Source organism: Aspergillus melleus (genome assembly GCF_016097325.1).
Source record: "Aspergillus melleus strain CBS 546.65 chromosome Unknown contig2, whole genome shotgun sequence".
In the NCBI taxonomy this organism is placed as follows: domain Eukaryota; kingdom Fungi; phylum Ascomycota; class Eurotiomycetes; order Eurotiales; family Aspergillaceae; genus Aspergillus; species Aspergillus melleus.
Window position 1 is genome coordinate 2473530 of NW_025763371.1, and position 14237 is coordinate 2487766.

A 14237-nucleotide genomic window follows, 5' to 3' on the forward strand; every position below is an offset into this window, starting at 1 on the left:
CTACCCCGGTCGAGGTCGAAGAGACAGCGAACCGAGCGCACGGCCATTCTTGGGATCTGTGTCTGTGCAGAGACCCCCTTGTCCCCATCCAACGCTGCAAGCCGATACTGCCACGGCGCGGAGATCCGACTTCGGCCATTTCTGTTCACTGGGCGAGCCATGGGGAAAGCCTAGGCCGATCTGGACGCAGATGAACCTCGCGGGAGCCATGGCGGGGCAAAGGCCGTTTCGACCGCGCAGGTCTCGAACCTCCCGACTCTCGCTTTCTCCACACATCTTGGTCGTACACGAGTTGAACAAGCCAGTCCGAAAGGTGTTGCGGTTGTCTCGGGTAATTGCATGGCGCGGGAAGGAGATATTTCGAGTCATTGGCAAACGCTAACATTCGCTGTGTCCAACCGGATGCCCAGCCAGCGCCAGAGAAAAGAGTCACCGGATGAGGGAAAAGACTAATACGCAACTCTTCCGTATTGGGCCATCTGCTTGAAGCAGGGTCGTGCAAAATAAAAAACCTCACTGCCTCTATTGGGCGGAACAATTATGCGATATCTACATGATAACAGGAGAGGGGCCGATGGACGCTACTATCGTCGCGGTGATGGAGGGGGAGAGAAAAAGGCATGGTGAATGAATAGTCGTCTATTCTTAGACCTCGCCCGAAGCCCGCCTTTCCAAGTCAGACATGTCCCCTATCAGCCCATATCAAGGGCAGAAGGAGGATGTGGTATGCTTAGGTTGGACAAATGATGGCTCTTGGAGACTGCTATCAGCCAATAATCGGCATCACCCCATGAGTCACGACGGACCAGGCCCGCCGGGGCTAGACTAGGACTGTCTTCCCTTGTTCTGCTGATGACTTGCATACTCTGTTGCCTTTAGTCGCTTGGCATCATGGCTGCCTTCCAATGACCCAACCTGATCAAGCCTCTCTGGCTGCTGTCCGTCCCATTATCCCCCGACCGGCATGGGATACTGATACACCGCGCCTGGAGGGACAGGAAAGCTTGAGCCACTGGCTAGACAGCAGTGGTGCTAGTGAGGGTGGGGGGAGATATGAGAGACAAGAAAGTATCACAAAGGGCACGGTCAAGAAGCTGATTCCGGATGGAGTGTTTGTGGAGAGTTGGGAGGTGACACTGCAGCTGTCCTGCCACGGATTGAAAAGGCCTGGAGTTCAGACGAACGGGGCGTCGACGTACAAGAGGCGTGTGTCAATGACAGCGTCGTGCGACGGAGTTGATGAGAAAGAAGATTGCCCATACAAAGAAAACCAGATACGGAGATACGGGAAAGTATACTTGCTCTGTGAATGTACCTGCTAGAGCTACAAGCCAAGTACCGCCGACGGGGCCATCCTTGGACCAGATTGGACCAGAGCGCACGGTCCTTGGGAGATCGCCGCTAGTTCCCGCTCAAGTGACCTTTTCGCCAAAGTCAATGGTCGGTCATCTGCCCCCGCGAGGAATGCACGCCGATTCTCCCATTGTTGGTTTCCCCATTTCGGGGGTGGATTTCGATTTTACGGTCCTTCTGATTGGTTTCAAATCCAGGTATTCATTCTTGTTAGCCTTATACGTGGTTGGCATTCTGATGAATTTCTCTCTCTTATCCGATCTAAACGCTGACGACTCCAGACACAAAGGATTCCGAGCCTGAAAAAGAATGGCATTACGACGGCTTCAAATGTAACCGTCGTGGCGGAGAATAGTTGACAGCTTTCGGCAGGATTCCGATTGTTTCCCATGTTTCTGCACGTTAAGCTCATTGAAACCCATGCCCCCCCTCCATCTTCCGCCCGGTGCCTGTTCGGTTGAGATTCCGCTAGATGGATGGAAGAAATTCTAGGGAAAAGGGAAGCGTGCCCTAGCGATATCACGAAGCTTTCCCCTCCGTTGCACAAGTCTAAATAAACTTATCTTGCTCAACTGGGGTAACCCCCTTGATGCATTCAGCTGCGTCGGTTTGATCCCCTGCAACCGTTACCATCGATTGGGGTTAACGGGATATGCTAGATCGTCATGTCCCGTCCCTTGCGAGGGTCTATCAGGTAGACGGATCGTTCTTTACAGAGCACTACTGCTGCTAGCTTACCAGTCCCCAGTAGTATGGACCAGACTTCGTATTCAGGCTGGACTATCGATAGGCACCGGATGAATCTTCCCAGCCGGCATCCATAGGCTGTCATAGCCATCATTCATCCTCCAATGGAAACCCTGGCAAACCATGACAATACGATACCTACCGGTCGTCCGTCAATCAGGAGTGAGGAGAAGCGCCAGTCTTGTGATTGGTCTTGAAGGGGAAAGGTGCGATGGTGATGATGGAATGAAAACGACGAAGAATTAGTAGGTGGTTGAGGTTGAGAATCCCCCGAAAAACCAGAAAATATGAACATCGATGGGGATCGATAGGATAGGGTGTCATTGGACAGGATCCTCTTCTATACTCGTTCTTTGGTACTAGTAGTGAGTAGGTAGTAGTATGACCGAGGGAGACATTCTGAAGTCTCGTTCATGGGGATGAACTCATGAACATACTCCGTAGTCTCTCAGGGTTATAGAAATAATAATGATGATCCTGCCCCCTTCGATCATTGCTTTTTCTTTCCTTCTGTTTCTCCTTCCCATTCTTTGACCCTGTCTTGCACATTGTCGCGATCCAATCATCTATTTCATCTATCTCTCTTCCTCTCACCCTCTCCCCGTCTTCCCCTTCCCCCTCTTCCAACTCTCTGTCCATCTTGAGAAAGGAAAAGCCATCAAGGACTTTGACTCGGAGCGTTTGAGGATCTCCCGTACCCGTTCTCAATTAACTAGGTACTACTTCTAGCAGCGAAGTAGACTGCCTATAGTAAGACGGCCCCTTCCTCTCCCCTCTTCATCCTCTACCACGGCAGACCAATAAGTCGAACGCCATGCAGCAGGCCATCAGCTCCCCCCAAATGCATCTCACTAATCATCGAGCAGCTTTCCACCGACTGAAACGGAGCATCAGCCCTTGGCAAATCCCATCCAACCTCGGGAACGCATGCCGCAAGCCCCTCTCCAGGGACTACTGCGCGGTGCTAACCGGATAGCGCATCTCGTCCTCGTCAGCAGAAGAAGCCAACTGCTCGATTATTGGCTGGCAGGGAATTCGTCAGTCTAATCTGCTTTGTTTGGCTTCAACGCTATTCATGTACCGTCGCAGTGTACAAGCCACATCCGCTTCTCCAGCAGCAGTCTCCCCGCTCGTCCATTCTGTGCAGTGAGAGCTGAGAGCTGGACACCGAAAAACACAAAGGCGCGAAAGAGAAGAGGGTCGATAGTTTGGGATTCGAACGACGGAAAAAGAAAAGAAAGGTATACAAGACCCGCCGGATCTTTCGTCCTGCTCTACAGTACCTCGATCGCGTTCCCGGTAGTCGTCACACCATATCTCTATCTGTCGGGAGGGGGGTAAGAGACAGCGGCTCTGTCCGTTCGTTTTTCTTTTTCCTATCCAAGGATTGCCCCGCGGTGGTTCGGATCTCAGGCTATTTGATCGTTGCTTTTTTCCTTTTGGTCTGGTCTTAGTTGATTGTTTTTTCTTCCCTTATTTTTTTTTTTTTTTTTTCATTTTTTGATTTGTTTTTAATATTTTCATTTCTTTTTTCAGTTCTTTTCTTTTTCTCCCCCTCTGGTTGGTCTTCTAATAATTTCTCCGTGCATAGTCAATCGGGTTAATGCTCGAGCCATTGCTACCCTAAGGCTGATCCACGCAATCACATCGGTCTATGGGTTGACGAGGATTGATATTGCCGGTAGTCTTACTGCGAGGCGTCTTCAGACTTCACCATTTTCTCGTCTGGCCGTCGATCGATCCCGTCGAGGCATCCGATTTGTTTTCTTCGCAGGGAACGTGACGAGAGCGAGATCGGAGAAACAGGCAAGGAGCCACGGCGAGTGCTTCCAAAGGGAACGAGCCATTTGTGATCTGACTTCTGACTCTCGGGCTAGGTTAGTCCTCCGTACATACGCCCGCGCTACCCGAACCCCATCCACATGCTGGGCTGAATTTGAATTCGATTCGGGGTTTTGGGAGTTGGAGATGCATGTAGTCCTGGATTAGGTAATTCAGGCCCCAGGTGAGTTCGGCCCGGAGCGCACGCGTCCTACGCGTTGCTTTTCTTTTCGATTCTTGATTTCTTGCTTTTTTGAGATTATTGTGTTTCTTTGAGTTTGGGATTCCCTTGCAAGTCTCACAGGAATTATCATTGAGATTTAAATGCGTTGTGCAGCATTTGAATCCATCTCGCGGAGGGGGGTATGTTTTTTGGGGGGTGAACCTAAAAGTCCCCCATGCGGGTGTATCGTGACCGACAGCCAATGACACCCAGCGGTGGCGCCGCCTCCCGTCCAGTGACCCCTCCTTTCCTGTCCCTTCCTGTCTTTCCCTTCTTTGATTCCCTTCCTTTCCCCTCCCTCCATTCTTCTCTCTCACCTCTCTTTTTCCCCCTTCCCCTTCCCCTTCCCCTTCCCTTCCCTTTGTTTTCCCAGTCCTGACTCCAACCTAACCTTCGTCCCCACTTCCACACCTTGTCCTTCCCCTTCCACCCCCCCCTCCTTTGTTCTAATCCAATAATCCATCGATCCTGTCTTACACACACTCACACATACATTGTCGTTCTTTGTACACACAGACACACAGACATTCTGACGGTCACACAACCCCAGTCGTCCGTCCCCACTGATCGGTTCCATCAGCGGCACGCCGTGAATCATCTTCAGCGTTATCTTGCAACCCCCCCTCTTCTCTTCTGTCTGCTTTGTCCGTTCTACCTATCGCTATCGTTTCGCTCCCTGTGCCGCTGCTTTCTGCAGCACTAGGGAAGAACCTTGGGTATTACCTTAGGCGCCCACCCTCCATAGTTGCAAACTTGCAAGTTGCAACTGCCTAGTACCAGGTACAGCCTCCCCTTGTGGCGGAACACCGCCACACGCTTCCTTTTCTTTTCTTTTTATTTATTTTCATTTTCGGTTTTCTGCCTGGTTGGGAAGCTTCCGCACTCCGCACAACTCCGACCAACACCCCAAACACCCTCCCTCACCGCCTGCCTTCTCTTGCCCTTGTCAAAGCTCCCGACAAAAGCGATTTGCTCGACTTCCCGCTGATCCGCTTCCTGCCACCTACCAGTCCAAACCACGACCAGCGCTCGCCCTCGTCTTTTCTGCTCCGACTGCATGCGTGTCGTGGTCTCCGTTGACTTGTTCCGAGGATCACTTGCATCGTCGCCCGTTCCTGTCGCTCGCTTTTGGTTTCGCTGCAGGACCCGACCCAGCTTGTCATCCCTTCCCGTTTTGGCGTCTGGACACCTCTCGCGTTTTTCCTTGACGCGCCCGGGGCCTTTTTGCGACGGCTTCCTTCACCTCCTGCCGTCCTGCCTTGGCCCGCCATGTACGGCACTTCCCACTCCTCCGTTTCCGCCCCGATGAATGGGATCGGGGGAGACCTCGTTGATGGCTCGGGGACTATCAATCCGGCTGCCTTGAACAACAGCGGTATGTAGTCTTGTTTTTTCTTTCCCACTTTCTTTGTATATCGCCCCCTCGACGGGTTTAACCTTTTCTTTCCCCCACACCCTTTCCCCCCCCATCATCCAACCCCTTGATTCGACCACCCACATGCTTTGTGTTTTGGTGTGCGAACCGTTTCCCTTTCATCTCTTTCCGGGGTTGAACGTTCTTATTGATCCCCTCTTCACCCCTTCGGCATTTACGCTTTTGTTTTGATTGTGCTACGACGGTGATCGCGTCGTTGTCGCCATCTATGGAGGTTCTTACAGTTCATAATCTTTCCATCTGTCTGTCCATCGCGACAACCTCCAAACTGACAGCCTTCTGCTAGTCGCAGTTGTTCTACCTGCCCCGTCCTACGCTGCGGCAGCAACAACAACAACCACCCTCACTCCCCTACCTCGTGGCGTGAAACGGAGTCGGACTCCGGACCTGCGGGGGAACGCGCGCGCTGATGGGGACCACGATGACGGTATGTGTGCGTCGCGAGTACTCTTGCGGTCCGTCTTTTTCCAATGGCCGTGAGGTACTCGACAGAGCCGCGTCGTCTCATTTAACTTGATTTTGATTTGGTCTTTTTAATGCTTTTGAACGCGTGCACACACGAACACATGCTCTGTTTTCCTTCAAGGTCATATAAGCTAACGTGTGGTCTGCTCGACCTTGATGGTATAGCAGATGACCATGGTCGTCGCAAACGGGGCCGTCCCCCAAAGACGCCGCGCCCCTCCACCGCAAACACGAATGATCAGCCACAGTCGGCTGGCCTTCATGTACAGACTCCTCGCATGCAAACCCAGCCGCTCCCGCCCCATGCCGGCGTGAATGTTTCGCCTCCGCAGGCATCGCCTTCCGACAAGACGACGCCGACCAAGACTACCCTCGTCAAGGCGCTTCCGACGGTGCGAGACCACACCACGGACCAACTCAACGACGAGGGAGACGAGTACATCCCCAAAGAATTCGACGAGGCTGGTGAGAAGAAGGTGGATGCCATGGGCTATCCCCAGGGTGGTCGAGAATACAAGTGTCGCACGTTCCGGGTTCCTCTTCGCGGCACAAAACTCTTCATGCTGGCAACCGAATGCGCGCGTGTTCTGGGGTATCGCGACTCTTATCTCCTGTTCAACAAGAACCGCTCTCTGCACAAAATCATCGCCACTCAAATTGAGAAGGACGACTTGATCCAGCAGGATATCTTGCCCTACTCCTACCGATCACGCCAGATCGCCATCGTCACGGCGAAATCCATGTTCCGGCAGTTCGGCAGCAGGGTGATCGTCAACGGCCGACGGGTGCGTGATGATTACTGGGAGAGCAAAGCGCGCAAGCAAGGCTTCACTGAGGACGACCTGGCCGGCGAGAAGCGACCCGGCGGCTCCAAGGCCCGTGATGCGGCTGCCGCCGAAGCGGCGAGCGCGGCCAACCTATTGCCAGCCCTAGCCCATGGTGATGTCATCTACAGCAATGCGCTCGAGGCGATGCCAAACAGCTTGCCTCTGGGACCCCCGTCTTCGGTGTCCCACGCACCGCTCCCGATGATCCACATGGCCACCACGACAGATGATCCGCGGTTGAGGGAATACAACAGCATGCCCCGGACCCGCCAGGAGTTGACCGGTCAACCGTACCAGGACCGGTCCCAGCCCAGCTCGGCCGCCGATATTTTGAATCAAGCGTCGCATACGGCCGATTTCAACAAGATCCTGAGCTCGCAGCGCAGCTATCGTCAGAAGGGCCTGGAGGATTTCTACTCCAAGCAACGCGAGATCCCGCAGTCGGCGGCCCAGTCTCAGCCGGGACAATTGGACACCGCCGCGGCGGTCTCCCAACCCTTGCAGTCGCCTCAAATGCCCTCGGCCGGGGTGATGAACTCGACCCAACCGCAGCAGCCTATGATGCCCCATCAGGCGGCTCCCATGATGTCCGGTCAGTCAGGCTTCCAACAGCCCGCGGGACATCACCATCAGCAGCAGCCACCACCCCAGCCACCCGTTGGACAGTCCCCTGTTCGAGCCATGCCTCCCGTCCGACCTGACCTCATGCATCAACGGTCCAACCCGGCTATGTCGGGCGCGGGAACGCCGCAGCCTCAAGCACCGTATGGGTTCCCATCCCAGCCGCAGCAGATGTGGGGCCAACCGCCGCCACAGCCGCAGCCTTCGCCCATGCCGGCCAGCGGGCCCCAGGGCGTCGCGATGCCGCAGTATGCCTCGCAGTTACATGCGCAGCAACAGCATTCGCCTTCGCCTCTCGCTCATTCTCTGCCGCAACAGCCACATCCATCCCAGTCCCCTCGTAATCAGCCTCGTCCGTCCGTACCCCAGATGCCGCAGTCGTTCCCCTTGCATCACCCACAAGCACCTCAGCAGCAACCCATGGCTTCGATGGGGTTCCCTGGTAACACGGCAGCCCCTTATCCCTCCATGACAGCTGCTCGAGGTATGTACCCGTCGACTCAAGGTCCGGGGGGCCAACCCTTCATGGCCGGCACTCCCCCGCAGCCTGGAATGGCAATGGGGATGAGCGCGGGTGGAGCCATCCAAGGCTGGTCTCCGCAACCCGGGGCGCCGATGCAACCGGGTCATCCACAGCCCGGTCAGTCTGGAGCCCCCCTTGGATGGTCCAACTACTGAAAGTGGGAAGAAAATTGAACAAAGAAAAGAAGAAAAAAATATTTCTCGCTCTTTTTTATATTATTTTCCTCATGCAATTTCATGGGCCGGCGTTGTCCAGAACTTGGCGTTCATGGGTACATGAGGCGTCGGTACTGCAATTGGTGTGAATCTTGGTTAGTAGGTCCTAGGAATTTGTTCACCCCTTTTTTTATGTCTCTTGGTCTCTTCGCCTGTTGAGTGTGCAGACTCCCCCTTTTCTTTTTGCATTCCGACTATTTCTCATTGTGCCGTTTTTCATTTTTGCTACAACTTATCCTTGGGAGTTCAAGGATAAGAGCTAATGATAATTTGCGCATCTCGTTTCTATACCCTCTGCTATACCCGATGCTGCTGTGTCTGTTTATTTTATATATCTTGCCTTATGTCTTTGGTTACTATGCAAGTATGCTGAGGCTGTTGTTTTCCGAGCTTTTCGTCGAGGTGGCCGGAGATGGATTCACGTAATGAGTATGAAAACTGTGCATGTTTCATCTGTTCTATGATAGAGGGCCGGGTTCCAGAGTGTGATGATGACTTGATCTTTCTTGCGACTTTTGGGCCAAGCGTTATCGACCGCAATCAATTTGTTCCTTTGCTTTCTGTTCTTTCTTCTGCCATGTCTGTCTTAGCATCTAGGTTTCAAACTGCACTTACTCTACCCTGTCTATGCACTCTACTTTTGGACATTTTGGTATCAGTGTCATGGTGCAATGTTTGTATATGTTCATCCGTAATCAACTGTTGGAAATTATCTTAGTTGTTTTGCCGGTGGTTTAGCATATGCGTGGGATTCAGACTATTGTAACACCGTAAGGGTGAGACTGCTTGTCCAACAGCTTGATGCATTCTACTTGTTGATCCAAGTTTTAAGCTTTGATGTGAAGTTATTAGTAACAGTTGTACTCTGACGTCTATTGCAATCTGTGAGTCATGTCTATTCGTATCAATCATGATACCTAGATCGATAGATGATTGCCTACTGGACAACCTTAGAATGATAACTAGTTATAGTTCTGCGAATGATTAGGTACGTACGTACATTTCTTTTTTCCATTCTACTTATAAAGTAAAAGTAAGTGCACAAGTGTAGGCGAAGAAATAGGATAGGATATTAAAGATAACTATATAAATAGAAAGCCGAGCTAGTTTGCTGATTATATTGATATTCCCTAAATGATAGTTGTAGCGATACTACCGGTCAAAGAGACGTGGAATAGATTATTAAAGAGACAGCTACTATAGAGGAGAGCATCTCTCTCTCTCTCTCTTCTCCTTTTCCTCTTCCCGTTCTTTCTTTGATAGAGAAGAGATGGTTAGTCATAGATAGATAGTTATACTTTTCTATTTATATTCTTCTTATTCTATCTTATTCTTTTTATCCTATTTTATAGTAACTGTCACCGGAGGCCTTTGGAACAGCGATACCGAAGCTTAGGTATCAATCCTCCACTCGTTACCCGCCGGGACGACGAGCGTGGTGGGATGCCATGGGGTAACGCAGCTACCATTTCCCGTGCACTGCGTTCAAAGTATGGTTGAAAAGGATCTCGTAGCAAAAACCGCATCTACTACGGAGTATGCCTTACCATAATGGCCACTATGACCACCATGAGCGCCAGTTCCGTGGCTTCCAGATGGTTGAGGAATGGACTAAAGAAGACTTTGCTCCCTGCGCAGGGTAGAGTGAGTTTTAGTAAACAACCTGGAATGCAGTTTTATCGACCAACTGTGCACACACAAAGAGTTGGTTTTACATCGGACTGGAGCAGACAGACACAATGGCACGGGTTACTGGAAGCTACCACGACGGTCATTCTGCCCACACGCTGTTGCCTGGCTCAGTGATCAATGGTGCAAATAATATGGGAGTGGAAGAGGTTCATGATGCGTACAGGGCTCTTGCAGGCCACAGCCGCCGCCAGGATATATACAGCATTGATGAATCGTCTAACAGTTTTGCACCATATTTGATCACTGAGCAAACATGGGGGTCTTCGGGTCAATGCACGAGAACAGCTCACCTGCCACCACGAAAGAGCGCCGCTGGAGGAGCCCAGAGTCACCCATTCAGTATTCTTAGAGACAGAAGAGTACGGAAACGTCTATAGCCATGTTTCGGTTGGCTATGGGGTCTCCAATAGTATTTTGTGGACGGAGCAGGACAAGGAAAAGCAGCAGGAAACAAGTTATCATCTATACCAAGACGGATTACACCACCGCCATCGATAGTCTCACTGCAAAAGACCCAACGAAGCAGGACTATGGCTACTTTCAGATCCGCTCCGTATCCGTTCCGTAGATCGCGTGGGGCTGTTCGTCGGGTGATCAACCACGGTATACTCGGTCCGCATCCGGTGGCTTTTGCAGAGGTGTTCTAGACCCTCTACATATTCCCATATTTGCTGAGAGCCGTAGACACGATCTGTGCCATGAGACTTCCATAACTATGCTGTCACACGGATGAGAATACGAGAATGCAATTTCTTATGGAGGCAATCGAAGTCTAAATACTGCGTTTGTAATCATTCGTCTCTCCCTCTCCGTTTGCGGAAGCTGTCATGGCAGCACAAACTGCTTCAACCACAATATTGGTGGCTCAAAAACACGAGCCTTGGCAGTTCTCTCCTTTCTTCATTACCATTTGCTTGAATAGCCGGCCGGGCAGCAGAGGACCGTTACTCAAGCGTCGGAATTGTAGACCGTAATCGTATGACCAAATCAAATCCTAATCCAGTAGATTCTAATGGTTAGCACCAACAGTTTCCATTCGTATAGTGGAAAGCTTGTTTTACCATCCTTCTGTCTTCAGTGAACTTCAATCATGACAATGGGACAGTTATGTTGCCTAGGCACAAAGAATGAAGAACTAGGCTCTCTGTAGACCTACTTGTGCCATGGCTACAGGGCCTGGAACTACCCCCGCGTGATATCTCTACCAATATCTTTCATCATTGTCCCAGTCCAGGTCGTTCTTTGCATCCCAAGTCCGCGTCATGGTGACAACATGGTATTTTCGAGTCTGGAGCTTGTGGAATGTAACTCCAAGTCTAGCATGCTATAAAAAAAAGCATTATGCTCGCACTGGATACCACAAAGATCTTGAATAAGTTTCAAGCTGAACTTCCATAATCCAAACTGTTACAATACTCGGTTGGGCGTCATAATGACAACTATCTATATTAACGGGAAACCACTAGATCCCCTGGCTCTGCAATCCGAATGTGATGCATCAGAATCAAATTATATTCTGATTGAAACTAAAGAAAGCCCCCTCGAGGGGGATGAGAAAAAGGAACTCCAGAAAATGGGGGTCCAAATCCATGAGTTCGTTGGAGATGAATCTCGAAACATCTACCTTTGTGGCTACGAGCCAGAAGACCTAGCACGCATTCGCGCACTCGGTTTTGTCAAGCACGCCAGCGTATATGGCCAAGATCTCGTTATTCAGCCCGGAGCGCAAAGCCAATATCCCTCGAACAGAAAGGCCAAGAAATCTGTGGATGTCATGCTACATCATGATGTAGAGCTCTCGGACGCGCTCATTCAGCAAATAGCCGACGCAGCGAATGCTAACACGTCTGCAATAGAACGCCATCAAGGCAAAGCAAGGCTTCATGTCACCCAGGGGGAGCTCTCCAAATTGGCTGCGATTGATGCCGTGCGGTCCATCAAGGAAATCTATTCGGCGAGACTGTTCAACAACGTCGCTCGCGGAATCATGAATGCAAATAACGTGACTGTCAATGGCACCATATGCAAGGGAGAAGGGCAAACCGTAGCAGTCGCAGACACTGGTTTTGACAACGGCAGCACTACCGATGTCCATCACGCTTTCGAAGGTCGATTCATTAAACTATATCCCCTTGGACGAAAAGATGCGTCTTTGTCAGACGATCCTGACGGACATGGAACACATGTGTGCGGTTCAGTGTTGGGGGCTGGGCACTCGAATATCGAGGGAAAGGTTGAAGGGGTCGCCCCAGGGGCCGACTTGATCGTTCAGTCTCTGTTGGCTGACGATGGATCACTTAGCGGAATCCCGGCTGATCTCAAAGCCCTATTCCGTACGCCATATGAAGATGGTGCTAGAGTCCATACAAATTCGTGGGGATCTGGGCCGGGTCCATTTTCTTTACAAACCCAGCTACCTTATACCCAAGACTCGGAGGAAATTGACTCCTTTGTCTGGAACCACCAAGACATGGCCGTCTTGTTCGCGGCAGGGAATTCTGGCACTGACAGGGACCGGAATGGAGGGGTGGATTCCAGGTCCATTGGAGCAGAAGCTGCAGCCAAGAATTGCATCACCGTGGGTGCCTCCGAGAATATGCGGCCGCACATTAAATACCGTGGACAAAGCTCCCGATTCAGTTATACGTACGGTGATTTCTGGCCGAACGATTTCGCGGTGGGTGCCATCGCCGATGACCACATGGCTAATGATCCCAACAACCTGGCCGCTTTTAGCAGTCGTGGGCCAACGGTAGAAGGCAGGCTGAAACCCGATGTGGTAGCGCCGGGTACAGCAATCTTGTCAACAAGGTCTAGAAAACTGCCCGACACTCGCATTCCCGCGGAGTTTGGATTGTCGGGCGATACGCGGTTCATGTACCTTGCAGGCACTAGCATGGCATGTCCGCTGGTTGCCGGAAGCTGCGCCGTTCTCCGGGAATGGCTGACGGAGAAGGGTTATCAGGACAAGAAGGACGGGGTAGTTCAGCCGACGGGAGCACTTTTGAAAGCTCTCTTGGTTAATGGGGCGGTTTCAATCGATGGGGAACACCTACCGTCCGGGACAAAGGGGTCGCCAAATAACCATTCGGGCTTTGGCCGTGTAGATCTCGCTGGCTCCATGATACGACCAGACGAGGATAAGTTGGCGGGTTTCGGTGTCGGCGTCATAGGGGATGAGGATCCAAGTCCAATGGATTTGGCAGATATCAGCCCGCCGATGGTTCGTTTGCCAGATGGAAGGACATCGTCATTTACCCTAAAAGTAACGCTGGCCTATTCGGATCTTCCAGGTGCTAAACTTCAGAACGACCTCAATCTCGTGGCAAGGATGAGTGACTTTGAGCGCCACGGAAACCAGGGACCCAAAAACTACGAGAAGGGATCGCCGAAGGGTTTCGACTCTACCAACAATGTCGAGCAGATAGTTTGGGAAAATATCACCGGCATCATTACAATTGGCATTAGACGCAATCGCCTTACAAGTTCTCAGCAGCCATTTGCTTATGTCTGGAGGCTCATTCCCCAGTAAATGGCCATTCATGTGGACTGAAAAGTTGTTTCTAGGTTTAGTTGGCAGTTATTATGTGTTACATATCCAAATTGCAATGAAGAACCTTTCAATTGAAATATCGCGTGGCAAATACTGGTGTATGTAAACCCCTGCCACCGGAACATTTTACTGTAGCAATGTTCACTGCTACCTATATAGACGCATAGACAAAAGGGGAAAAGCCCTGCCTATGAACATGGTGAACAGTAGTCGTGCATGGATGATACGTGCGTCAAACTAGCAAGTCATCTAGTCGGTAAGGTAGCAGAGTGAAGTAGAAAAGATTGACTGAAAGATAGTTCGCATAGAAGTTAACACAGAAAGTTGGTAGGCACAGTCTCCAAGATTATTGACGGCATTAGGTTGATACCGAAAACGATTATCATGGAACCCAAGTACATCAACAATATAGGAATCAACGGTTGAGTAAGTATAATTGCGAGGTATCTTCGTTGGGATCTCTTCGTTTTCTAATTGCTGAATTTCAATGGAGAGTGGCCGATTTGTAAGTTGTAGCAATCCATTATTATCAATAATGAATGAACCAATTCTGGGCAAAGGAACCCGAGTAACACTCAAAAATAGCCGGGAGAGATCGCGGAAGAAGTTCTTTCGTAACTGTGGGTTATGTTGTCCTTCTTTCCACGTATTAGAAAGCATGGATCCACGTGTCTCATCGATAAACTCAATCAGAAGGTAGCCGTGGTTGAGGTTCACTATACCATCGGCAAAGATTGGCTCTGTGCTCTGGTGGCGGACATA

General features: G+C 51.0%; 3 protein-coding genes across 3 annotated transcripts; 2 read left to right on the forward strand and 1 right to left on the reverse strand.

Annotated features, from left to right (window-relative positions):
- LDX57_003651 (uncharacterized protein) lies at positions 1-276 on the reverse strand (the record flags this gene model as incomplete). The annotated part of the gene is made up of 1 exon (XM_046085305.1): positions 1-276. One exon carries the CDS (start codon positions 274-276, stop codon positions 1-3), a length of 276 nt encoding a protein of 91 aa, XP_045941268.1.
- A 4195-nt stretch (positions 277-4471) lies between these two features.
- Positions 4472-9275, forward strand: LDX57_003652 (putative nuclear localization protein). Its single transcript, XM_046085306.1, has one exon. The coding sequence runs from the start codon at positions 6116-6118 to the stop codon at positions 8168-8170; it is 2055 nt and encodes a 684-aa protein (XP_045941269.1). The 5' UTR covers positions 4472-6115; the 3' UTR covers positions 8171-9275.
- Positions 9276-11495: 2220 nt separating this feature from the next.
- Positions 11496-13454, forward strand: LDX57_003653 (S8 family serine peptidase; the record flags this gene model as incomplete). Its single annotated transcript, XM_046085307.1, has 1 exon — positions 11496-13454. One exon carries the CDS (start codon positions 11496-11498, stop codon positions 13452-13454), a length of 1959 nt encoding a protein of 652 aa, XP_045941270.1.
- Between the last annotated feature and the right edge of the window lie 783 nt (positions 13455-14237).

Excerpts from the sequence above, each read along its gene's own strand:
- LDX57_003652 (XM_046085306.1), top strand. The coding sequence starts at position 6,116 with ATGCTTTTGAACGCGTGCACACACGAACACATGCTCTGTTTTCCTTCA.